The 27,413-nt window shown below is 52.3% G+C and overlaps 2 protein-coding genes across 11 annotated transcripts in view; both read left to right on the top strand.

Moving 5' to 3' along the window:
* ZNF644 (zinc finger protein 644) overlaps positions 1–27,413 on the top strand; it is a 714,013-nt gene that overhangs the window by 23,629 nt on the left and 662,971 nt on the right. The gene's annotated exons all lie outside the window — the stretch shown is intronic.
* Positions 25,366–26,499, top strand: LOC147747482 (galectin-3-like). Its single transcript, XM_086936324.1, has one exon. It carries the CDS (start codon positions 25,467–25,469, stop codon positions 26,289–26,291), a length of 825 nt encoding a protein of 274 aa, XP_086792450.1. The 5' UTR covers positions 25,366–25,466; the 3' UTR covers positions 26,292–26,499.

Here is a 27,413-nt window from a genome sequence, read left to right on the forward strand (position 1 = left end):
CCTACGTAGCGCGCATGTGCTGCAAACTTGAGAGATCTAATGCCATCGGCACAGCTTTCTCTGCAAAGAAGGGCACGAGTTGCATTGCTTGCAATGGCAACGCGTGCACGTCTGGCGATTCCCTTGCGGGAGCCCGCAGCGCCATATGGTGGCATGTTCCCTCAAGGGAATCCCCCAGGCACCCTCCCCCTGCTGCAGTGCACACTTGTACTTGTTTAAAGCATGTTGCTGCTGGCTGGCGTGCTTGCCAATCCCTCGCCCCCTCTGCTGCGGCCAGGCAGTTTTTAGCGAAGTTGGCGCTGCTGTTATGCCTTGCTGTGGCAGAATGAACAGCTGCTCTGGTGCTCCTCTCTTGAATCGGCACTATTGAACCCTTTCTTGCTGCTGCCGTAGCCGATTTCAGGCTAAAATTATGTTTGTGGGGCCCACTACCAGTGCTGAGTGTGCCTTGTCGCTTTAAGAGAGATTTGTAATGCCAGCCCGCCTTCAGTCGTTTCTCCAGGCTCCCGCGCACACTCTTCGAGCCGTCCGCCTGCAGGCGTGCACCAAACTAGAGAGTTCAAGGCATTTGGAGGAGGGTAGCTTGCAGGCACATCTCCCCGGCACCGAGGAGGCCCCCGCTCTGCCTCTTGCCCCTCGAGGATCTGAGCTCTGCTCGCTGGACAGGTACGCCTCCTGTTTTCTTCCTTGTTAAGGTCCCATCCAGTTTGCCATGGAAACATTAGTTATAAAACGCAAAGAAAGCTACATTTGGGGGTGGCACACAAGCAAATTACTTAACGATATAGGCCTGGATCATCTCTGGCATGCTCAAAGCACTGCAGCTGTTATGGAGGCCTTCGGGCATCTGCAATTCACTGTTAGCAGCAATATGAGTCATTTAACTGTCAACTATTTTGAGCATTATATCTGTAAACAAAAAAGCCCCAAATTGAGACTAGCTACAACCAGAAATGAAATGCACTTTCTACATAGAGTATTGTTAGACGGGAAACCTGAGGGTCGGCCGAGCAAGGGGGAGAGGCCTCCTGGCAAGGGCCCTCTCCTCAGATCGTACGGACGAGCAACCACCCCCCTACAGATGGACGCCACACAAAGATAGGTTCTCAACACTTTTATCGGTATTCTTAGGCAGGTTATATTAACGATACAGGAGGAACGGGATGCTGGGATCCCTTTAAACTTAGTCTCTGTGGGAAGGGGGTAGCGGGACAGTCTTGGTACCGGTCTGGTACAGGGATATCTGGCGTACAGCTCTCAATCCTCGAGCTGGAGGGTTCTCTGATATGGGCCGCGGCAGCAGGACTCCATGGATGGTTCACGAAGATGAGCCGCGGCAGCGCAACCAGGACTCCAAGGATGGTCGCAGGAAGATGAGTTAGTCACGGTGTCTCTCGACTCCAGGATACAACTGCCGACCTGCTCCGGAGCTGCCCAAGTTATAGGTCTGGGGCCCTTTGATGTCCGGAACCTCGCACTTGGAGGTCGGGGGGTCCGGGATGTGCGAGTCCAGACACCCAGCAGGGGGGTGGAGCCAGCGCCCAGGGAGGCCGGGGGCGATCGAAACCAGGCGGATGGGGGACCATCAAAACTCCTTCCCCCATTGACTTGTCAAGTCGTCTCTTTACCCCCTGGTTGGTTTGTGGTGCCTCGATGTCGGGGCTTGGCTGGGCCTGGGCCTGAGGCTGGGGTCGGGCCGAGGCCACGAGGCCTAGTCGTGGAGGTTCCAAGATGGCGGCTCGGCCGGAGACGGTGGTCCGGGAAAGGGGTCCGGGCCAGCCGAGAGGGTTGAGGAGATGAGGTAGAGTTCTGTCGGGGAAGAGCTGGCGCGGCCTGGAGGGGTGGCACTCGAGGGAGGTGGAAGGTGCTGCTCTTGGCCGGGGAACAGGGGTCGAGGTAGTCCGGGACCCGCCATGCGGGAGGGGTGGGACCACGCCACGAGGCCGGGTCCAACAAGTATAGATTAGGACATTTCCCAACCAGAGTTTATCGATCTAAATGGGTCACACGCTTGTCTCATGATTGCACATGCACTTTAGGGGGCAAGGACACAATATACATTTTTTGCACAAAAACATCTAATCCAAGGCGGAGACATCGGTTGTACCTATGCCCTGGGGGAAATTAGATTTGTCACTATTTAGGAATAACCTCTTTTCATGATGCCTTATAACAGTGCTATAGGACAGATGATATTGATATTAGGGGCTAGGCTGCTGATCTTTCCTGGCAGTAACTAGATCACCTGGAGCCAATGACTTCCATTAGGTCACACGTCTGAACAGCATTCAGGGTGGGGAGCTGCTGCAGGTGCTGCCGCTGGGGACTGCTTGTCTCACAACCCCCTTTGCCATCATATTCACCATTCTCATCTGTGTGCCAATAGCGCCATAAGAGCGTGTCGCAATCGCTGTCACATCTGCTCTCTTAGTGTGGTGAGTGACATTTTAAAAACGTTCCTTGACGCCCGGTTCGCTAAGTGTTAGCCACGCATCTTCTGGTTGCCGACCAACTTCCATGCTGGAATAATGAGACTGAATTAAGACTGATAGTCATACCTGTTGCCACACAAGGGGACATTTGCTTTTGAGCTTCTTTGTGCAGATGAATTAAGAAGGGTCTGCCATTGTTTTCATTATTTTTTTTTACTTTTTGTGCCCCGGGGAGGAACTTCTACATTCTGCAGACTGTTGGCTACAATTGTGTTGTTTACTCCTGATAATGAAAAGTCTCTCCTTGTAGTATTACAACTATTATTCCTCTATTGGGCAGACAGACTAGGAGTTTGTTTTGGTGTTGGAGTTGTAGGCGTGTGTCTGGTGGTAGGTGTTTTCTTGCCAACTTTTATTTACCAAAGCCCCAATTGTGTTGTGTCGTGACATTAAGGCTAAGGACTCCTGCAGGGTGGTGAATTGATAGGATGGTGTGTCAGTTCTGAAAAACGAATTCTGGTTTATTTTACCTCACTTTCTAACTTTTAGATTATTTAGTGTGTATTTTTGACAGGATGGTGTGTCAGTCTTGAAAAAACGAATTCTGGTTTATTTTAACTCACTTTCTAGCTTTTAGATTATTTAGTGTGTATTTTTGACACACTATATATGCAAGTATGTTTGACCAGCAAAGCTAATTAAACATAGGTGTAGACGTATAGAAATAAATAATTATATATCCCTTTACTGAAATCAACGCACTTATTTATTGAGAAATGTGTGTGCAGTTATTACACCTAGTTCTATTAAGGCGCCAAAACTCTAGACTAGGTCTAGTATGAAATCAGATTTCTTTCATCACAGCTTGTTATCTGTAAGGCCTCCTCAACAATTAATCACTGTCTGCATGTCTTTGCCTTGCTGATTGCGCGCCTAGAGGTATTTTATGTTCAGTGTGAGGGATACTAATTATGTAAACGAATACAATGAATAAAACCAACATGGGTCTAGCTTGACATCAGTGAAGTACGGGGAAAATGGCGCAGTTTCTATATGGAATTTGCACCGAGAGAGAATATGTGTCAGCCTGGTGTAAATGTACAAGTCTGTGCTGCCATCCAGAAATTTTGTTGACCGCATAGACCATCAAGGGATTGATTAATGTGACTGCCACTCCGTGATAACAGTATAGGCTTGTAATTCAAATAAACTAGATTTTTATATTACATTGTTTATTTTAGTTTAGTATAGCATAAAAAGGGCTTCTTTTTGTTTCCACAAATGAAAATTTATGCAGAATATGCTACTACGTTTTAAAGTGCAGTTTGTTTACAAAAATAATGACTGTTATGTGAAGTGATTTTATAAAGCGCTCACTTGCCCCAAAAGGTCTAAATACTAGAAGGTCCCAAAGCGTGACCTGATGGCTATGCCAATGCTTGTTAAAAAATGTAACTAGCCAATTCTAAAACTCTTAACTTTATTTGAATTGGATTGACCAATTCACCACTCCTAGTCCCCTTCCTGTGCCCAATGCTTTATAGATTCCTCATGCTTTATACACTTGGTGTGGAACTGTCGCCCGATTTGGTATTTTGGGTGGACTTGGCTGACGCAGGTGCTGGCATAACACATTTCAATTCCCTGAGCCCTGGGGTGCTCCTAGATCATGTTGCAGAAATACCCGGCACTGAGAAGTGGCTGGTAGTCTTCCTGTTATTACTAATCTGGTTCCTGGTGGCCAAGGCATGGACAAAGCGGCCACTCCCCAAGCGATGTGACGGGATGAAGGATGTAACTTTCTGTAGCAAAGAAACTGACAACATATGCTTTGTTGCAAACTTCATGACTAAGGCCCAAGCCCATTTGGGGGCCATACCTGAAATACATGCGTTGCATAGCGGCTGACGATATGATTTCCTCTGCACCTTCCTTGGGCCATCCACTCTTTTGACACTGGCTGATCTATACCCCTTGTGTGTCCTGCAAGCTGCCCTGATGATCTTCCTTTAAGATAGGTGTATGACTGTTATATTAGGGTGGTGTTAGCCCTCTACTCCTCTCAACTCACCCAACTGTATATATCTTGGCTTTATATGCATGTTTATAATTTGTCACTTTTGATCGACTTACGTTATTGCGTTCTCACTTTGTTGACTACTCTGTTGCCACCTCCAATATAAAAAAAACAACATTTTTAAAAATTAAACCAGGGGTGTACAATTGATTTTAAGTGCTGACACTGGATTGGGGCCCTTTTGTTTTTCCTTCTTTTTAGGTCTCGCGCCTGCATTGCAGTGCGAGACATTTAGTAGCTGAAAAACGGGGTTTCAGCACTGACCTAGAAAAGCACACGCTCGTGCGTGTGCTTTTCCTTTTGTGCCCCCCTATTGGCCTTTGCGTGCGTGTGTTTTAGCAATAGAGCACGCAATAGGCCAAAGGCGGGCGCATTGCTCCGCCCATGGCCTATTGGTGTCTGTTACGTGCACCAAAGGCCATGTGGTTTCAATTATCGTGCCCAGACATGGGCACGATAATTGAAAGCAACTCTCGCTGTTTTTGGATCCATTTCATAGGGAAGCAACTAAATGAAAGAACCGCTGATGCTTAGGTCTTGTGTGCTTCTCGTTTTAGGTCGAGCCCAAGTCATTGCTTTAGCAATGCTTGTTGGCGAGATTATAGTAGGCGACCTAAAAAGACTAACAAAACTGCGGATCGGACACAGTGCATGTGAGCAAAACCGCACTCGTGCGCGCGCACGCTCCACCTCTGCTGCCACTTCAGCTCACCAGACTGCACACCCTCTCACCCCTCGCTCGCCAATGTCCCTCCCACCCTTTCTTTGATCTGATGCGCACGCACATCGCCAGGCAAATCACACACACCATCAGACTTCAAAGGCTGCCGCTCCCCCCCCCCCCCCCCCCCCCCACAGCAATGCTGAAAGCTTGGGTTTTTTTTTTCATCCATTTTGCGGGGAAGCCGTGTTTTGATTGGCGTTCTCTGCACCTTTCTCGTTTTTTTTCTGGATGAAAGTGAAATCCTACCGTGCTTGTTTGCAGTAGTCTTGCTCCTCAAATGCTGTTGCTGTGTTGCTATCTCTCTAGGGACACTGAGCTTGAAAACACGGGACTTGCTAGCTGCAATGCTACATCCCCTATGCTTTGCCTCTAGACACGTTGATCCCTCGCAGACTGTGCTGACTCTGCCCCTCCTGATTCTGAAGCTGACCAACGCAGTCACGACGCAGTCTCTTCTCTCTGTCTTATGATGTCTGCCTTGCCACCATTTACTTTGGACCCTCACACCTCCTCACCCTCACACACCCTCTCACCCTCACACACCCTCTCACCATCACACACCCTCACAGCCTCGCACACCCTCACACACCCTCACTCCTCCTCACCCCCTCACCCTCACAACCCTCTCACCCTCCCTCACACTCACCCCCTCGCATCCGCACACCCTCACATCCCCACACCCCCACATCCCCACACCCCCTCACCCTCACACCCCTTCACCCTCACATCTCCTCACCCTCACCCTCACATCTCCTCACCCTCACACCTCCTCACCCTCACACCTCCTCACCCTCACACCTCCTCACCTCACCCCTCCTCACCCTCACACCTCCTCACCCTCACATCTCCTCACCCTCCTCCTCACCCTCGCACATCTCCTCACCCTCACATATCTCCTCACCCTCACACATCTCACCCTCGCACATCTCCTCACCCTCGCACATCTCCTCACCCTCGCACATCTCCTCACCCTCGCACATCTCCTCACCCTCGCACATCTCCTCACCCTCGCACATCTCCTCACCCTCGCACATCTCCTCACCCTCGCACATCTCCTCACCCTCGCACATCTCCTCACCCTCGCACATCTCCTCACCCTCGCACATCTCCTCACCCTCGCACATCTCCTCACCCTCGCACATCTCCTCACCCTCGCACATCTCCTCACCCTCGCACATCTCCTCACCCTCGCACATCCTCACCCTCACACCTCCTCACCCTCACACCTCCTCACCCTCACACCTCCTCACCCTCACACCTCCTCACCCTCACACCTCCTCACCCTCACACCTCCTCACCCTCACACCTCCTCACCCTCGCACATCTCCTCACCCTCGCACATCTCCTCACCCTCGCACATCTCCTCACCCTCGCACATCTCCTCACCCTCGCACATCTCCTCACCCTCGCACATCTCCTCACCCTCGCACATCTCCTCACCCTCGCACATCTCCTCACCCTCGCACATCTCCTCACCCTCGCACATCTCCTCACCCTCGCACATCTCCTCACCCTCGCACATCTCCTCACCCTCGCACATCTCCTCACCCTCGCACATCTCCTCACCCTCGCACATCTCCTCACCCTCGCACATCTCCTCACCCTCGCACATCTCCTCACCCTCGCACATCTCCTCACCCTCGCACATCTCCTCACCCTCGCACATCTCCTCACCCTCGCACATCTCCTCACCCTCGCACATCTCCTCACCCTCGCACATCTCCTCACCCTCGCACATCTCCTCACCCTCGCACATCTCCTCACCCTCGCACATCTCCTCACCCCCTCGCACATCTCCTCACCTCCTCGCCCTCCCACCTCCTCGCCCTCCCACCTCTCCTCGCCCTCCCACCTCTCCTCGCCCTCCCACCTCTCCTCGCCCTCCCACCTCTCCTCGCCCTCCCACCTCTCCTCGCCCTCCCACCTCTCCTCGCCCTCCCACCTCTCCTCGCCCTCCCACCTCTCCTCGCCCTCCCACCTCTCCTCGCCCTCCCACCTCTCCTCGCCCTCCCACCTCTCCTCGCCCTCCCACCTCTCCTCGCCCTCCCACCTCTCCTCGCCCTCCCACCTCTCCTCGCCCTCCCACCTCCTCGCCCTCCCACCTCCTCGCCCTCCCACCTCCTCGCCCTCCCACCTCCTCGCCCTCCCACCTCCTCGCCCTCCCACCTCCTCGCCCTCCCACCTCCTCGCCCTCCCACCTCCTCGCCCTCCCACCTCCTCGCCCTCCCACCTCCTCGCCCTCCCACCTCCTCGCCCTCCCACCTCCTCGCCCTCCCACCTCTCCTCGCCCTCCCACCTCTCCTCGCCCTCCCACCTCTCCTCGCCCTCCCACCTCTCCTCGCCCTCCCACCTCTCCTCGCCCTCCCACCTCTCCTCGCCCTCCCACCTCTCCTCGCCCTCCCACCTCTCCTCGCCCTCCCACCTCTCCTCGCCCTCCCACCTCTCCTCGCCCTCCCACCTCTCCTCGCCCTCCCACCTCTCCTCGCCCTCCCACCTCTCCTCGCCCTCCCACCTCTCCTCGCCCTCCCACCTCTCCTCGCCCTCCCACCTCTCCTCGCCCTCCCACCTCTCCTCGCCCTCCCACCTCTCCTCGCCCTCCCACCTCTCCTCGCCCTCCCACCTCTCCTCGCCCTCCCACCTCTCCTCGCCCTCCCACCTCTCCTCGCCCTCCCACCTCTCCTCGCCCTCCCACCTCTCCTCGCCCTCCCACCTCTCCTCGCCCTCCCACCTCTCCTCGCCCTCCCACCTCTCCTCGCCCTCCCACCTCTCCTCGCCCTCCCACCTCTCCTCGCCCTCCCACCTCTCCTCGCCCTCCCACCTCTCCTCGCCCTCCCACCTCCTCGCCCTCCCACCTCCTCGCCCTCCCACCTCTCCTCGCCCTCCCACCTCTCCTCGCCCTCCCACCTCTCCTCGCCCTCCCACCTCTCCTCGCCCTCCCACCTCTCCTCGCCCTCCCACCTCTCCTCGCCCTCCCACCTCTCCTCGCCCTCCCACCTCTCCTCGCCCTCCCACCTCTCCTCGCCCTCCCACCTCTCCTCGCCCTCCCACCTCTCCTCGCCCTCCCACCTCTCCTCGCCCTCCCACCTCTCCTCGCCCTCCCACCTCTCCTCGCCCTCCCACCTCTCCTCGCCCTCCCACCTCCTCGCCCTCCCACACCTCCTTGCCCTCCCACCCCCTCACCCTCCCACCCCCTCACCCTCTCACCCTCTCACCCACCCTCACACCCCCTCACCCTCTCACCCCCTCACCCTCTCACCCTCTCACCCCCTCACCCACCCTCACCCTCTCACCCCCTCACCCACCCTCACCCTCTCACCCCCTCACCCACCCTCACCCTCTCACCCCCTCACCCACCCTCACCCTCTCACCCCCTCACCCACCCTCACCCTCACACCCCCTCACCCACCCTCACCCTCTCACCCCCTCACCCACCCTCACACCCCCACTCCCCCCTCGCCCTCACACACACCCTCACACCCCTCACCCACCCTCACACCCCCTCACACCCCTCACCCACCCTCACACCCCCACAGCCCCTCACACCCCTCACCCACCCTCAGCACTCTACCATTCTACCGCCCTCACTCTACCACTCTACCGCCCTCACGCCCTCGCTCTACCGCCCTCACTCTACCTCCATCCCGCCCTCACTCTACCGCCCTCATTCTAGCGCTCTACCGCCCTCACTCTAGCGCTCTACCGCCCTCACTCTAGCGCTCTACCGCCCTCACTCTAGCGCTCTACCGCCCTCACTCTAGCGCTCTACCGCCCTCACTCTAGCGCTCTACCGCCCTCACTCTAGCGCTCTACCGCCCTCACTCTAGCACTCTACCGCCCTCACTCTAGCGCTCTACCGCCCTCACTCTAGCGCTCTACCGTCCTCACTCTACCACTGTACTGTCCTCACGCCCTCACTCCACCGGCCCCACTCTACCACTCTACCGCCCTCACTTTACCGCCCTCACTCTACCGCTCTACCGCCCTCACTCTACCGCCCTCACTCTACCGCTCTACCGCCCTCACTCTACCGCCCTCACTCCACCACTCTACCGCCCTCACTCTACTGCCCTCACTCTACCGCTCTACTGCCCTCACTCTACCGCTCTACTGCCCTCACTCTACCGCTCTACTGCCCTTGCTCTACTGCCCTCACTCTACCGCTCTAGCGCCCTCGCTCTAGCGCCCTCACTCTACCGCCCTCATTATACCGTCCTCACTCTACCACTCTACCGTCCTCACTCTACCACTGTACTGTCCTCACGCCCTCACTCCACCGCCCCCACTCTACCACTCTACCGCCCTCACTTTACCGCCCTCACTCTACCGCTCTACCGTCCTCACTCTACCACTCTACCGTCCTCACTCTACCACTGTACTGTCCTCACGCCCTCACTCCACCGCCCCCACTCTACCACTCTACCGCCCTCACTTTACCGCTCTACCGCCCTCACTCTACCGCCCTCACTCCACCACTCTACCGCCCTCACTCTACTGCCCTCACTCTACCGCTCTACTGCCCTCACTCTACCGCTCTACTGCCCTCACTCTACCGCTCTACTGCCCTCGCTCTACTGCCCTCACTCTACCGCTCTACTGCCCTCGCTCTACTGCCCTCGCTCTACCGCTCTACTGCCCTCACTCTACCGCTCTACTGCCCTCACTCTACCGCTCTACTGCCCTCACTCTACCGCTCTACTGCCCTCACTCGACCGCCCTCACTCTACGACTCTACCGCCCTCACTCTACGACTCTACCGCCCTACCACTCTACCGCCCTACCACTCTACCGCCCTACCACTCTACCGCCCTCACACCCTCACTCTACCACTCTACCGCCCTGACTCTACCGCCCTCACTCTACCGCTCTACCGCCCTCACTCTACCGCTCTACCGCCCTCACTCTACCGCTCTACTGCCCTCACTCTACCGCTCTACTGCCCTCACTCTACCGCTCTACCGCCCTCACTCTACCGCTCTACCGCCCTCACTCTACCGCTCTACCGCCCTCACTCTACCGCTCTACCGCCCTCACTCTACCGCTCTACCGCCCTCACTCTACCACTCTGCCCCCCTACCGCTCTGCCCCCCTACCGCTCTGCCCCCCTACCGCTCTGCCCCCCTACCGCTCTGCCGCCCTACCGCTCTGCCGCCCTCACTCTACCGCCCTCACTCTACCGCCCTCACTCTACCGCCCTCACTCCCTCACTCTACTGCCCTCACTCTACCGCCCTCACTCCCTCACTCTACCGCCCTCACTCCCTCACTCTACCGCCCTCACTCCCTCACTCTACCGCCCTCACTCCCTCACTCTACCGCCCTCACTCCCTCACTCTACCGCCCTCACTCCCTCACTCTACCGCCCTCACTCCCTCACTCTACCGCCCTCACTCCCTCTACTGCCCTCACTCACTCACTCTACCGCCCTCACTCACTTTACCGCCCTCACTCCCTCACTCTACCGCCCTCACTCCCTCACTCTACCGCCTTCACTCCCTCACTCTACCGCCTTCACTCACTCACTCTACCGCCTTCACTCCCTCACTCTACCGCCTTCACTCCCTCACTCTACCGCCTTCACTCCCTCACTCTACCGCCTTCACTCCCTCACTCTACCGCCTTCACGCCCTCACTCTACCGCCTTCACGCCCTCACTCTACCGCCTTCACGCCCTCACTCCATCACGCCCTCACTCCATCACGCCCTCACTCTACCGCCCTCACTCCCTCACTCTACCGCCCTCACTCTACCGCCCTCACTCCCTCACTCTACCGCCCTCACTCCCTCACTCTACCGCCCTCACTTTACCGCCCTCACTCCCTCACTCTACCGCCCTCACTCCCTCACCCTCACTCCCTCACTCTACCGCCCTCACTCCCTCACTCTACCGCCCTCACTTTACCGCCCTCACTCCCTCACTCTACCGCCCTCACTTTACCGCCCTCACTCCCTCACTCTACCGCCCTCACTCCCTCACTCTACCGCCCTCACTCCCTCACTCTAACTCCCTCACTCCCTCACTCTACCGCCCTCACTCTACCGCCCTCACTCCCTCACTCCCTCACTCTACCGCCCTCACTCCCTCACTCTACCTCCCTCACTCCCTCACTCCCTCACTCCCTCACTCTACCGCCCTCACTCTACCGCCCTCACTCCCTCACTCCCTCACTCTACCGCCCTCACTCCCTCACTCCCTCACTCTACCGCCCTCACTCCCTCACTCCCTCACTCCCTCACTCCCTCACTCTACCGCCCTCACTCTACCGCCCTCACTCCCTCACTCCCTCACTCTACCGCCCTCACTCCCTCACTCTACCGCTCTACTGTCCTCACTCTACCGCTCTGCCGCTCTGCCGCCCTCACTCTACCACTCTGCCACCCTCACTCTGCCGCCCTACCGCTCTGCCGCCCTACCGCTCTGCCGCCCTACCACTCTACCGCCCAACCACTCTACCGCCCTCACGCCCTCACTCTACCGCCCTCACTCTACCGCCCTCACTCCCTCACTCTACCGCCCTCACTCTACCGCCCTCACTCCCTCACTCTACCGCCCTCACTCCCTCACTCTACCGCCCTTACTCACTCTACCGCCCTCACTCCCTCACTCTACCGCCCTCACTCCCTCACTCTACCGCCCTCACTCCCTCACTCTACCGCCCTCACTCCCTCACTCTACCGCCCTCACTCCCTCACTCTACCGCCTTCACTCCCTCACTCTACCGCCTTCACGCCCTCACTCCATCACGCCCTCACTCTACCGCCCTCACTCTACCGCCCTCACTCCCTCACTCTACCGCCCTCACTCCCTCACTCTACCGCCCTCACTCCCTCACTCTACCGCCCTCACTCCCTCACTCTACCGCCCTCACTCTACCGCCCTCACTCCCTCACTCTACCGCCCTCACTCCCTCACTCTACCGCCCTCACTCTCACTCCCTCACTCTACCGCCCTCACTCTACCGCCCTCACTCTACCGCCCTCACTCTACCGCCCTCACTCTACCGCCCTCACTCTACCGCCCTCACTCCCTCACTCCCTCACTCTACCGCCCTCACTCCCTCACTCTACCTCCCTCACTCTACCGCCCTCACTCCCTCACTCTACCGCCCTCACTCCCTCACTCTACCGCCCTCACTCCCTCACTCTACCGCCCTCACTCCCTCACTCTACCGCCCTCACTCCCTCACTCTACCGCCCTCACTCCCTCACTCTACCGCCCTCACTCCCTCACTCTACCGCCCTCACTCCCTCACTCTACCGCCCTCACTCCCTCACTCTACCGCCCTCACTCCCTCACTCTACCTCCCTCACTCCCTCACTCTACCTCCCTCACTCCCTCACTCTACCGCCCTCACTCCCTCACTCTACCACCCTCACTCCCTCACTCTACCGCCCTCACTCCCTCATTCTACCGCCCTCACACCCTCACTCCCTCACTCTGCCGCCCTCACTCCCTCACCCTGCCGCCCTCACTCCCTCACTCTGCCGCCCTCACTCCCTCACTCTGCCGCCCTCACTCCCTCACTCTGCCGCCCTCACTCCCTCACTCTGCCGCCCTCACTCCCTCACTCTGCCGCCCTCACTCCCTCACTCTGCCGCCCTCACTCCCTCACTCTGCCGCCCTCACTCCCTCACTCTGCCGCCCTCACTCCCTCACTCTGCCGCCCTCACTCCCTCACTCTGCCGCCCTCACTCCCTCACTCTGCCGCCCTCACTCCCTCACTCTGCCGCCCTCACTCCCTCACTCTGCCGCCCTCGCTCCCTCACTCTGCCGCCCTCACTCCCTCACTCTACCGCCCCTGACTCACTCTACCACTCTACCGCCCCTGACTCACTCTACCACTCTACCGCCCCTGACTCACTCTACCACTCTACCGCCCCTGACTCACTCTACCACTCTACCGCCCCTGACTCACTCTACCACTCTACCGCCCCGACTCACTCTACCACTCTACCGCCCCTGACTCACTCTATCGCCCTTTCTCTATCGCCCACCTCCTTCTCGAACTCCCTGTTCTCTTCTCCCGTGCCGATATGCTGCTCTCTTCCACCCCACCTCCTTCTTTAACTCCCTGTTCTTTTCTCTTCTCCCGTGCTGATTTGCTGCTCTCTTCCACCCCACCTCCTTCTTTAACTCCCTGTTCTCTTCTCTTCTCCCTTGCTGATTTGCTGCTCTCTTCCACCCCACCTCCTTCTTTAACTCCCTGTTTTTTTCTCCTGTGCTAATCTGCTGTTCTCTTCCACCCGCCTCTTTCTCTAACTCCCTGTTCTCTTCTCCTGTGCCGATCGGCTGCTCTCTTCCACCCCATCTCCTTGTTTAACTCCCTGTTCTCTTTCCCTGTGCTGATCTGCTCTTCTCTTCCACCCTGCCTCATTCTCTAACTCCTTGTTGCCTTCTCCTGTGATGATTTCTTTGCTCAAACAAAAAAGGGTTTCTGTTTCCAGATACCCAAGAGCCTAGCTCAAAGAAGTAGTACAGTCAGCACACACTGGGGTTGACCGTGAGACATATGTTAATGTGTAAAAAAAGGGAGAATTGCTCCTTTTTTAGGTGTCCCCTCACTCACCGGGGTTGCCCCACGGTGACATGCTTCATCATTGGGGCCATCCCAGTCCTCTACGGGCTGGGGCGTGCTACGACTTGCGGAGTTACGTAGGAGCACTTTTAAGGACTATGTGTGGTGCATGTGTTATTGTGGGGAGTGGACTATGTGTTGTAAGATAAAAATACCTGCCCAGTAGGTTTTCAATAAACTTTATTCTGGCCTCTAGGTGGTAATATTAAAAACGGGGTGGGGAGATAGGAACATCTGAACACATTGAGTTTAGGGTAGCCTATCAACTCCTATAGTCGACATGTTTCGTGCATACCCCAAGCACTTCTTCAGGACTACACAGGGACCAGCCCTGTGTTCGCCACTCCTTAACTCTCCAATTATAATTAATCAGAATTACTTTTTAAATGCAGCAAACTATATTAAGTTCATGCAATATACCTACGTATTTTGTTTCCAGAAAACACGTGGTTCTTTTCAAGAGACCTAACTGGGCCCCATGGAGTCGTAGGGGTATCGATATCCTAGCAACTTTGTGTCCTACTTGTGTCCCTCCGGTCCGGACCGGAGGGACACAAGTAGGTGCCTGAATGCGGGCGGTATCCGGTGCACAAAGTTGCTAGGATATCGATACCCCTCCGACTCCATGGGGCCCAGTTAGGTCTCTTGAAAAGAACCACGTGTTTTCTGGAAACAAAATACGTAGGTATATTGCATGAACTTAATATAGTTTGCTGCATTTAAAAAGTAATTCTGATTAATTATAATTGGAGAGTTAAGGAGTGGCGAACACAGGGCTGGTCCCTGTGTAGTCCTGAAGAAGTGCTTGGGGTATGCACGAAACATGTCGACTATAGGAGTTGATAGGCTACCCTAAACTCAATGTGTTCAGATGTTCCTATCTCCCCACCCCGTTTTTAATATTACCACCTAGAGGCCAGAATAAAGTTTATTGAAAACCTACTGGGCAGGTATTTTTATCTTACAACACATAGTCCACTCCCCACAATAACACATGCACCACACATAGTCCTTAAAAGTGCTCCTACGTAACTCCGCAAGTCGTAGCACGCCCCAGCCCGTAGAGGACTGGGATGGCCCCAATGATGAAGCATGTCACCGTGGGGCAACCCCGGTGAGTGAGGGGACACCTAAAAAAGGAGCAATTCTCCCTTTTTTTACACATTAACATATGTCTCACGGTCAACCCCAGTGTGTGCTGACTGTACTACTTCTTTGAGCTAGGCTCTTGGGTATCTGGAAACAGAAACCCTTTTTTGTTTGACTTACTGTTTGGAGGACGAACCTAGCTGACAATCCTCTAACTCCCCTTCCTATATGATGATTTCTTTGCTCTCTCCCATCCGCTTCCTTCTCTAACTCCCTTTTCTTATCTCCGGTGCTGATCTGCTGCTCTCTTCCACCCCGCCGCCTTCTTTAACTCCCTGTTCTCTTCTCCTGTGCTGCTCTCTTCCACGCCGCCTCCTTCTTTAACTCCCTGTTCTCTTTTGCTGTGCTGATCTGCTCCTCTCTTCCACCCACCTCCTTGTTTAACTCCATGTTTTCTTCTCTTCTCCTGTGCTGATCTGCTGTTCTCTTCCACCACCTCCTTTTTAACTCCCAGTTCTCTTCTCCTGTGCTGATATGCTGCTCTCTTTCACCCCACCTCCTTCTTTAACTCCCTGTTATCTTCTCCTGTGCTGATCTGCTGCTGATTAACCCCGCCTCCTTCTTTAACTCTATTTTATTCTCCTGTGCTGATCTGCTATTCCCTTTCACCACATCCTTCCCTAACTCCCTCTCCACACACACCCATAAACACACACACACACCCATAGGCACACACACACCCACACACAACCCCACTCACACAACCACACACAACCATAGACACACACAACCACACAACCCCACACACACACAACCCCACACACACAACCCCACACACACAACCCCACACACACAACCATAGTCACACACAACCATAGTCACACACAACCATAGCCACACACACACACAACCATAAACACACACACCACACACAACCATAGACACACACACACCACACACAACCATAGAGGCACACACAACCACACACAACCATAGACTCACACACAACCATAGACCCATCAGAGGGAGGAGCAAGATGGCGGCCGTGACCTCGGCTGAGTAGGCTGGTGCGGAGCTCTCCTGGATCCCTACCACCTCCCGCTCTGGCTAACCCATCCCGGGCTACCCGAAGCAATAAGTGAACTTCCATTAATCTACGTGCTCGGCTTTTCTTTTCTCACGTGTATGGCGCTTACCTCCAGCCTGGAGCATCTGACAGTGAGACTCTGCCAAGCTGCTGTGGAGCTGGCGAGTCGTTCTTCATTCTCCCACCCTGTTCCCGTCAGGATCTATCTGGCAGGGCTATCGTTTGGCGAGTCGCGGCAGCCAGAACCAAACGGCAGGAATGCCACCGAAAACTACATCGAAAGGCGCAGCGGCTGCATCGAAGCCTCGCAGCTCACGCGGAATGCAGCTGAAGGGGAGCCGAAAAACCCGGCGTCTGGTTTGCCTGTGATCTCCGAGAAGCAGAGCGCTTCGAAATCCCCGCCTTCCTCTATCGACATGCCCTCACTACCAGCATCAAAGAAAGGGCAGAACACGGGGGAGAAGAAGGGGCAGACACTCCCAGAACTGTTTAACCTTTCTCTGCAAAAACAGAAGACCTCTTCTAAAGGAAAACAAACATCTCTCCATCCCAATGCATGCTGGGAACTGTAGTTCAGCCATGTATTCAATCTGTCCATTCGGTTTCCTTCTGGAGCAAGGTCCTAATCTGTCATTTATGAATGGTACAGTCATTACTCCAGAGTCTGGTCTCGATTCAAGGGGGTCAAAGAGCACTGAGGCCACGGATAAATTTTCTTAAGTCTCGGATCATTCATCAGCAGAAGAGGATCCAGAGTTTGATTCTTAACTTCAATGGTCTGACTATGATAGTGAATCAGGGGATTGGCACCTTAGTGAGGCTTCCAAGGATGTGAATGCTGTGAGCGCTGTTAATACAGTGTGTAAAGCCCCCTACCCTAAGGGACTGATAAATACTGCCTGTCTACAGAATATAGTGCTAAACCAATCTGTAATTTACAGTGGAGCTACACCTGTTAACCCCTCTGGCTCGTCAACAGAAGCCTCTGAGGAAGTTACCCTCTCAACAATTTACGAAACTATGATCTCCCATAGAGAGGCTACAAGACAGGAGAACATCCGGACAGAGGGGGCCTGCCGCAGAATGCAGAACTCCTTGCGCCGAGTGGTGAAAACATGTACTGACATTGCCTCCAGGGTTGGGGAAGCTGAGGAACGGATTTCAGCGTTAGAGGATGCAGTGGTGGCCCAGAAAGAACTTACAACAGAGAATAAGGAACAGCGTACGGATATCCTATGGAAGCTCACAGACTTAGAAAATCGAGCGAGAAGAAATAATTTAAGAGTCTTAGGAATCGAAGAAAATATAGAAGGCAAAGATCCTAGGCAGTTCATAGTCGAGCTCTTTTCTGAGGCGTTCCCTGAAGTTACACAATGGGACTGAAATCTAGAAATACAGCGGGCACACCAGTTTCCATTTCAGCAGTGGCAGATCTCAGTTTCTGGTACCAGTAAAACCTTCCCACGCGCCATCCTGATATGTTTTAACAATTTTCTTGCACGTGAGAAAATATTTGATCTTGCCAGACCTGATAAAAAGCGGACAGCGAAGGGATGTCAATTTTTTGTGCTGCCTGATTTCTGTCCAGCTATAGTTGAGAGACGATGGCACCTTCGTCAGCTGATGCCCCTGTTTCATGCTAAAGGTGCTCAAGCCTTTCTACTCTTTCCTTCTAAGCTGAAAGTGATATGTAAAGGGCAGACTAAATACTTTACATCAGAGATATTGGCCAAGGAGTTTTTGGGGACTATCTAGCTTGAACTGCCTTATTTAATCTAACTTGGGGGAGGGGGGGGGGGGGGTTGTTGTCGGGTTCCGGGAGGCAGTGGGTCTCACCAACCTGACCATCAAAAAGACCATGGTCCTGTTGCTCTACAAGGGGGGTTGGGGGCGAGGGGTGTTCGGAAGGTGGGGGGTGGCTTCGGGGGCGGGTTTGGGGGAGATTCGGGGGGTGGTTTGGTGGTGGGGGCTCAGGAGGCTGTTTTTGTTTCTAGTATTTTTTTGTGTTTAGGAAACATGATTGATGCGCTAATGACTCAAATATTCTCTAAACTGTCTATATTGCTGTTCAGAGGTCCAGTAACTTTTGTGTACAGTACTATTAGTAAATAGAGTTTTGCTGGCTATTGGTTTTTCCACTTTTTGAATGGAGGGGGACAGGCTACGCTGTGTCACATGGACTATCTGCGGTTTGAACGATCCCAAGAAGCGTAGGATGTTTGGCAAGATTCTCCAAATTCTACAGGCTGATCTAATCTGCTTACAGGAGACCCATATCCCGTGGACTAAACGTAGCTGGTTAAGATTTCCTGGATACGAGTTGGTCGCCTGCTCTAGACAAACATCTACAATCAGGGGTGTAGCTATTCTCCTAAAGAATGGGGTTGGATCTATTAAAAGGGTGAAGGTGGATAATTTTGGAAGATGGGCAATTATTGAACTTTTGGTGAATAGATCTCCCCTATCAGTCTGCTCAATATACGCTTCTAATCTAGATGATCCACAAGTTCTCAGGAGCCTAAATTTGGAATTAGTGGGATGGCCCCATCCAATATTATTTACTGGCGACTTTGATTTGACTAGAGAGATGGATATTAATCTCCTAACTTGTCGTAACTATGTGGGCCGAAAGCCTCAAGTATTCAAGGCTCTCCAAATTCTTGTGTTGGACCACTGTCTTATTGTTCTATGGCACTTTCACCATCAGGATTTGGATGGATATACATTCTATTCTGCCCCACATAATAAAATGGTACGCCTTGACTATGCTTTTCTTTCGGATCAAAATACCTCTTCGGCACACATTGAAGTTGCCCCCAGGACCATATCTGATCACAATCCCATAATTATTGATCTCTCATGGGACCGTCCTACTAATCAGATCAGGCCCTGGACGTTTGAGAGAAAGCTCCTTCTAGATCAGCAATATCAGGAGCGTTTGGCTACTTGGATCCCAGAATTCTTTAATATTAATAGGGGTACCTCTTCCGATTCGATCGTCTGGGATACATTTAATCAGCCTTACGTGGAGAAACTAAAAACTTTGCCTCTCACCGCTGGAAAAAAGCACAGCAACACACTAGAGATAGACTCAAAGAGCTGCAGCAAGCTGAACTTGAATTGTGTAATAATATTTGCCTGGGCCATGATGTATCAAATAATCAGAAGGCGGTCACTATAGCGAAGTCTATAATCTGTTAGAACCTTTGTATCAAGACTTAGCAGCCAGATATGTTCAATCTCGTACGCTAATGTATGAGTTCGGGGAAAACTAAGGCAAGGTACTTGCAAAAAGACTACAGCAGAGGGCCATGGCGAACCGAATTGTCCGAATTACAGACCAACAGGGCCGTTTGCAAGAGACACCGGCGGGGGTCCTTGATACCTTTGTGAGCTTTTATACTAAATTATATACAGAAGACCCTAGCATGGTTCAAAACCAAGTTGGTCTAGATGACTTCTTTCACCCCTTAAACACCTTGCGGGTAATAATGGAACAGAATAAAGTCCTTTCAGTACCCATCACCTGGGATGAGGTAGAAACCGCTATTAAATCTCTTTCCAACGGTAAGGCTGCTGGCCCTGACCTTATCTATCTCGAGTTTTATAAGACCTTGTCACTATTGTTCAGGCAAGAAATGTTAGCAGTTTTTAGGGCTGCCCAACTTGGGGTTATTCCTGATTCTTGGCGCCGGGCCACCATCGTGCTGTTTAAAAAAAAAAAAGGGCAAAGATGAGCTAAATCCTGCCTAATATCGGCCGATTGCACTTATTAACACAGACAGTAAGATCTATTCTAGCTTTTAGACTAGCTAAAGTTATAGTCCCCTTGGTCTCAATCCGGCCGCATGGTTTTATTCCCAGAAGGGACACAACAGATCACATTCGGTGCGTCATTGCCCTTTTTGATTGGGCTCAGGCTACGAGCTCTCCCCTCGGGGTGATCCTGTTGGACGCTGAGAAGGCGTTCAACAGGGTCTTCTGGGGGTATCTGTGGGCATGGTAATGCGTTGGAAGAGATTTTCTCCCGAGTTCATCCAGGCCCCCCAGGCGCTCTATCTGGCTCCAACCGCCGCAATTCGTATCTCCAGGAGAGAATCTGCCTATTTTTCCATCAGTAGGGGGACTAGACAGGGTTGTCCCTATTCTCCCCCCCCCCTCCTACTATTCGCCCTGCTCATTGATCCCTTCCTGAGTATGATCGAAAATTGCCAGTGGATTGCTCCAGCCAGGGTTCGTGGGGTGGACTACAAGGCATTGGCGTATGCCGATGATATCGTTGTACTAACTGACAGTGTTGGCTCATCTTTTACAGCATTAGAGAGTCTCGCGGCTCAATTTGGTGCTTTGTCTGGGTATAAGCTTAACATCTCAAAGACTCAAATATTTCAAGCCTCAGCTATGCCCCTCTCGCATGTTTCTACAATCAAAGAGGCCACATATCTCGGGGTTCAAATCTCCACCAATGTTGATCAGATCCCAGACCTAAATTACCTCCCGGTAATTGATTCGCTACATAGGAAACTTGAGAGAATGGACCATCTGCATCTTTCTCTATATGGACGTTGCAATATCCTGAAAATGCTTGCTCTCCCAAAGTTTTTAAATCTCTTTAGGTCCATCCCACTCCTAATCCCTAATTCAACATTCGGGAGAGCTGATAGAGTATGTCAACGGTTTCTCTGGGGGTATCACAGGCCGGAAAGGGCCGCTAAATGGACATGTCTCCCCCGGGAGCGAGGTGGCTGGGCCGTTCCTAATTTGTTATATTATTATTGGACCTCCCTGATTCAGCACTTTGGCCTCCCCCTTCTTGGGGATAACGTAGAGATTCCAATCTGTATGTCCCCATCCATTTATTAAATACACTTGTTGGGGATGCTGCTAAGGGGGTATTAACACGTATACTGGAACCCAGTTATTTCAAAAAAACAAAATTTAAGATTTGTTGGGCATTATTTTCTGTGTGGCAGAAAATTCACTCTCGTCTGGCTATTCCAAAACATAATTGTTATACCCCATTAGATGCCTCTGCCTTGCTTCCTCCAATATTTTGTGATGGTTTGATGATGAAATGGAGGTCTTTAGGGTTGAAGGGAATTGGTGATTTAGTCCACTCCGATGTATTGGCCCCTTTCTCTTTTTTAAAGGAGAAATTTCATTTACAACCTAGCTATTTTTTAAAATATTTACAGATTAGAAGTTTTTTCGACAAAAACCTCCAGGAACCCCAATCTGTATTTTAAGATCAATGTAATTGAACTAACTCGGAAGGAGTCTAGAATTAGCTCTCTGTACCAAAGTCTTTTGACAGACACACCCACACACAACCAACCAGACACACCCACACACAACCAACCAGACACACCCACACCCACACACAACCAACCAGACACACCCACACACAACCAACCAGACACACCCACACACAACCAACCAGACACACCCACACACAACCAACCAGACACACCCACACACAACCAACCAGACACACCCACACACACACAACCAGACACACACACACAACCAGACACACACAAGCACAACCAGACACACACACACACACACACACACACGCACAACCAGACACACAGACACACACGCACAACCTCACACACACACGCACAACCACACACACACACACGCACAACCACACACACACACACGCACAACCACACACACGCACAACCACACACACACACACGCAACCACACACACACGCACAACCACAGACACACGCACAACCACAGACACACGCACAACCACACACACGCACAACCACACACGCGCACAACCACACACACACACGCACACACACAACCACACACACGCACAACCACACACACACACGCACAACCACACACACACACGCAGAACAACATGCACCACACACACGCACAACCACACACACGCACAACCACAAACACACACACACGCACAACCACACACACGCACAACCACACACACGCACAACCACACACACAACCAGACACACACACAACCAGACACACACACACCAGACACACACACAACCAGACACACACACACAACCAGACACACAACGAGACACACACACAACCAGACACACACACACAACCAGACACACAACGAGACACACACACAACCAGACACACACACACACACAACCAGACACACACAACCAGACACACACACACACACAACCAGACACACACACACACAACCAGACACACACAGACACACACACACACACACAACCAGACACACACACACACACAACCAGACACACACACACACACAACCAGACACACACACACACACACAACCAGACACACACACACAACCAGACACACACACACAACCAGACACACACACACAACCAGACACACACACACAACCAGACACACACACACAACCAGACACACACACACAACCAGACACACACACAACCAGACACACACACAACCAGACACACACACAACCAGACACACACACAACCAGACACACACACAACCAGACACACACACACAACCAGACACACACACACAACCAGACACACACACAACCAGACACACACACAACCAGACACACACACAACCAGACACACACACAACCAGACACACACACAACCAGACACACACACAACCAGACACACACACAACCAGACACACACACAACCAGACACACACACACAACCAGACACACACACACAACCAGACACACACACACAACCAGACACACACACACAACCAGACACACACACACAACCAGACACACACACACAACCAGACACACACACACAACCAGACACACACACACAACCAGACACACACACACAACCAGACACACACACACACCAGACACACACACACACACCAGACACACACACCAGACACACACACACACACACACAACCAGACACACACACACACACACACAACCAGACACACACACACAACCAGACACACACACACACACCAGACACACACACCAGACACACACACACACACACACAACCAGACACACACACACAACCAGACACACACACACAACCAGACACACACACACCCACACACACACACACACACACACACACACACACACACACCTACCTCTGCACACCTCTACACACACACACCACCACTGAATGGTAGTGTCGCAAGGCACAGAGTTCTATAACCATCAAAAATAGGGTTGAGAAAAAGGTGAACAATCTTCTTAAGCTGCTAAGTTTGCCTAAGATATACATTGAAATGCTTTGTACATGTTCTTACCTTTACAAGCAAAAACACTGATCTATTTGTGGTCCATGGCTGTAATAACACTTTGATAAATCTAGCCAGTAACGCAATCCCCATTACCATTAGTTTTACTCCATTTTGTATTGTGCATACGTTCTTTTCCTGAAATGATCTCCCACATACTGTTTAAAATGCAACGTATGGGTCTTGTAACATGCATATTGTGAACTGAGCCTCCTCAAGGTGTCTGGGTGAGTTCAGGGTGTGAATGGATCTTAAGGACAGGGCATTACGGTATACAACCTTTAGCACGCACTACCATTACCACGCATCTGTTACAACGCATACCATTACAACGCATAGCGCTTTGAGGCAATCTGACTTAGGGAATGGCTAGTGAATAGGTTAATTTACTATCCAATAACCTTCCCTAGTGTCCACGGGGACTGGTGTTGGAATAGTAAATTAAACTATTCACTATCCAGCACCCAAAGCACTATGCAGACCCCCCAGGATATAGCGGCATGGATTCGCAAATTTAGCGGCACAAATATGGAAATTTAGCGGCACAAATATGGAAATTTAGCGGCATTTTAGCGGCACTTTATTTTACTCATAAGCATTCATTTTCAGCCTTAAATCAATGGAAACTGTTTTAGCAGAGTATTCCACTTTGATTAGGCAATATGGAATAGAGGAAGCAGCCCACAGGTTAAGGCTGTTATCCCTTGGAATTGCAATTCTTCATCTGCCAGTTGGGCTAAACAGAAGTGTGAGGTCTAAAATTTTGTGACACATTTTATAATGTCAATTCCTGTGAGGTCATGGGTCTTGATGCCACTTCCTGTGATGCGACGTGCCATGTCGCGCTCAATGATGTCACTCAATGTGATGTCACGCGCTATGCTGCCTAACTTGGTTAGACTCCCCCACTTCTGTTTTTTTGGACCAGTGCCCTCCTAAAAGTGAAATAAAGACAAAACAAGACAACAGGCCTCCTCCATCCGTGTACCCAGAATCGGGGAGAACATCCCTGTCCCCATCAGGGCCGCCCCAACGCGGATGCAATGCAGGGATTGAGTGACAGGCACTCACCCACACCTGACCCCCCCCATGCATGTCTGGTTTCTGCCCCAAAGCTCTCCTGCCTCTGAAGTCATGGCTCCTGCCTGGGATCCGAGGGGCAGGCGCAGACTACAAATGATGCGGAAATGAGTCCTTTTTCTAGGGAGGGCCGTGCCAGGGCTTAGAAGCCCCGCTGCGAGTCTAGACTGCGGGCGGGGCCCCCGTGCAACTCACGACACCCACAACGAGGCGCTTCACAGGTCGTAACCAGGGGGCCCGGCCTGGAAAGGATAAAAAGAATGCGGCCCCCCCTTCCAGCCATAAAAGAAAAATATGCCCCTAATGGGAGGACCCAGGGGGTTGGCTTCTCGTGCAATGACACACACCGACCCCAAAACCACTGCAAGCCCCTGACACCTGCCAGCCTCAGAATTACTGGAGGGTCTGCCTAGCATACACTCACTCTTGGCACAGCAGTCCTACGAGGTCTCGAGCTTCCCCCTGACTTTTTCAGTAGTATTATTGCTATATGCCTGTCCCGGGTCCATCCTGTGTTTCTATTTCACTGCCTACTGGTGACAGATTGACAACAAATTGTCCTCCGTTTTTGCCTGCTATCCAAGTAGCTTTGCTGCCCTGCGCAGTCCTCCGCTTTCTGGAAAACTTTTACTAGTTTTGACACATCTCTTCACTTGGGAGCTTGATCTAAGCCTGACGACTTTAGTGGGGTCAAGCAGCCTACTCTTGTGAGCTGATCCTTTCTATGGGTTGGGATTCGAGTGCATGCCCTGGAATTGGTTGAATAGAGGTCTGGAGTGAGGAGGAAACATGGGCACTCCCTGCCTCATCTCTTCTTGAAAGTCTTCTGAAAGACAGAGTTGGACTACATGGGCCCTCTTCAATAACAGGAATTCAAGATGCTGGTCCTCCGTGGATAAAGGGAAGCCCCGTGCATGAGACAAAAACTCCTTTAGAAGGACATCTGTGAATCAGTGGGTTCTAAATGTAATCAAAATCCTTTGGCTCCACCTTGAAACCAGACACAACTGCCTTTTACACAGCCTCAGCAAAGGCTTCAGTAATTACTACCAAATGAGTGAGCCGTCTAAGTTTCCTTGCGGAGCTCGCGCTGCACGGATCATCCTCCAGGCCTCCCCACGGCTCCAGATACGGTGAAAGCAACTCCGCAGCGGCAGAAAGATGTCCGACTTTGATCTATCCGAAGCAGTGCCTGGAGGAACAGCACCTACTGTGCAAGGGACCAACCCACAGCAACCTCCTAACTGTTCTCCAAATCCTTGGGGGCAGTACCGAGGGGCACCTGGAGCATACCCAGGGGCACCTGGAGCTTGGCAGCCATACCCAGAAGCACCTGGAGCTTGGCAGCCATACCCAGAGGCACCTGGAGCTTGGCAGCCATACTCAGGGGCACCTGGTGATGGATGCCAATTTCCTGGAGCGCCTGGTGGCGGGATGACATTTCCTCTATTTCCTGGTGCAGGACAGTCTTTCCCTGGATTTTCTGGTCCTACACTAGCACCAACTGGACCAAGTGCCCCTCAACCAGGTGTTCCAGGTGGGCCTACGCCACAGTCTGGGCCTGCAGTACCACTGAAAATACCATTCGACTTGCCACTGCCATCAGGAATAATGCCACGTTTGTTAATTACTTGTAATGGTGCAGTTAATAAGAACACTCGCAGGTTCCCCTTTGATTTTAAAAGACTAAACGACATTGCTTTCAACTTCAATGTTCGCTTTGATAAATCCCATAAAGTTATTGTGCGTAACTCCCTGATAAAAGATCGCTGGGTATCCGAAGAAAGACAAGCTCCCAAGTTTCCATTTGAATGCGGCAAACCATTCCAGATCCAGTTTTTGTGTGAGGCAGATAGTTTCAAAGTGGCCGTCAATGGTGAACATCTGTTGCAGTTCAAACACCGCGTGACAGAACTAAATCAAATTAGAGTTCTTTCAGTCTATGGAGACGTCACTTTGACGAGTGTTATGCCTACTATGGTATAGAATATTGGATTATTTGTTTAATCTTTCACCAGTGATTTCTTGAATGTTTGAAACTGTAACATCATAAACTTTTTATACTAGAAAATGTATATTGTTCATCTACTTGCTTCTGCTCCATTGTAATTCTTTATCACAACTTCTGTAACTCAGTGAAAATTGATTCTATACTTCTGAAGTAAAATAAATGGTTGTCTGCTCGAAATTTGTACATAGCAGCACAAATAAAAGTGTTTACTGCTGAGACAAGAAGAAACTACTACCAAATGACACCCACAATAAAGGCACTCGACTCGTTCTTCGTGCCAGCACGCAAAATGAAGACGCGCTACAAAGCTAAAACATAAGGCAACAAGCCTCCATTTATACATCCAGAATCTAAAACGACATCCCTATATCCATCAGGACCCCTCCCCCAACCCTTTTGCCCATTGGAAAAGAGGTGAAGATATTACTCTTCTATGATGGCCCTTTCCCACTTTGTCACCTGCCAGAGCCGAGGATTACAGGCGGGGGCGTGAAAAACAAAGCCTCCTTAACAAGTGAAAGGTCTTTTAATGACCTGCGAAGTACTCTGGTGCGGCTGGCAGCTTAAAAACTGACTGTCTGTGTGTGTCCCGGGCAGCTGCTGACACACACGTGTGGGTAGGGGGGGGGGGGGGAGGGGGGGGAGGCGGCGCACAGCCAATAAAAGGCATTGTTTGTTGTCTCCCGGTAGAGACACTTCTTAGTAAATATCGCGGCCAATATGGTTATTATCGCGGCCATCGCGGTAATTTGCCGATTTCGCGATTTTTTCGTGAATCGCGAAATCGCGATAAACTGGAGGGTCTGACTATGCGTTGTAAAGGTATTGCGTTGTAAAAAATGTGTTGTAATGGTATGCGTGGTAAAAGTGTGCGCGCTAACATCATACATCCGGGCATTACTGATTGTGGTTAAAGACAGCATGTGCTTAGCACAGGGCCAGTCACTAGTTCCTAAAGGAGATTTCACTGCATGCGTCTCTGCAGTTCACACAGAGCGATGATCACATATGTGCCTATTGTAGTAGTATTCTTTTGGTTGAGTGTATAGGGGAGGTGCCAACTGTTGCAGTATTGGCCGTATCAAAGGAAAATACTA

Source organism: Lissotriton vulgaris, chromosome 1_1, assembly GCF_964263255.1.
Source record: "Lissotriton vulgaris chromosome 1_1, aLisVul1.2, whole genome shotgun sequence".
In the NCBI taxonomy this organism is placed as follows: Eukaryota; Metazoa; Chordata; class Amphibia; order Caudata; family Salamandridae; genus Lissotriton; species Lissotriton vulgaris.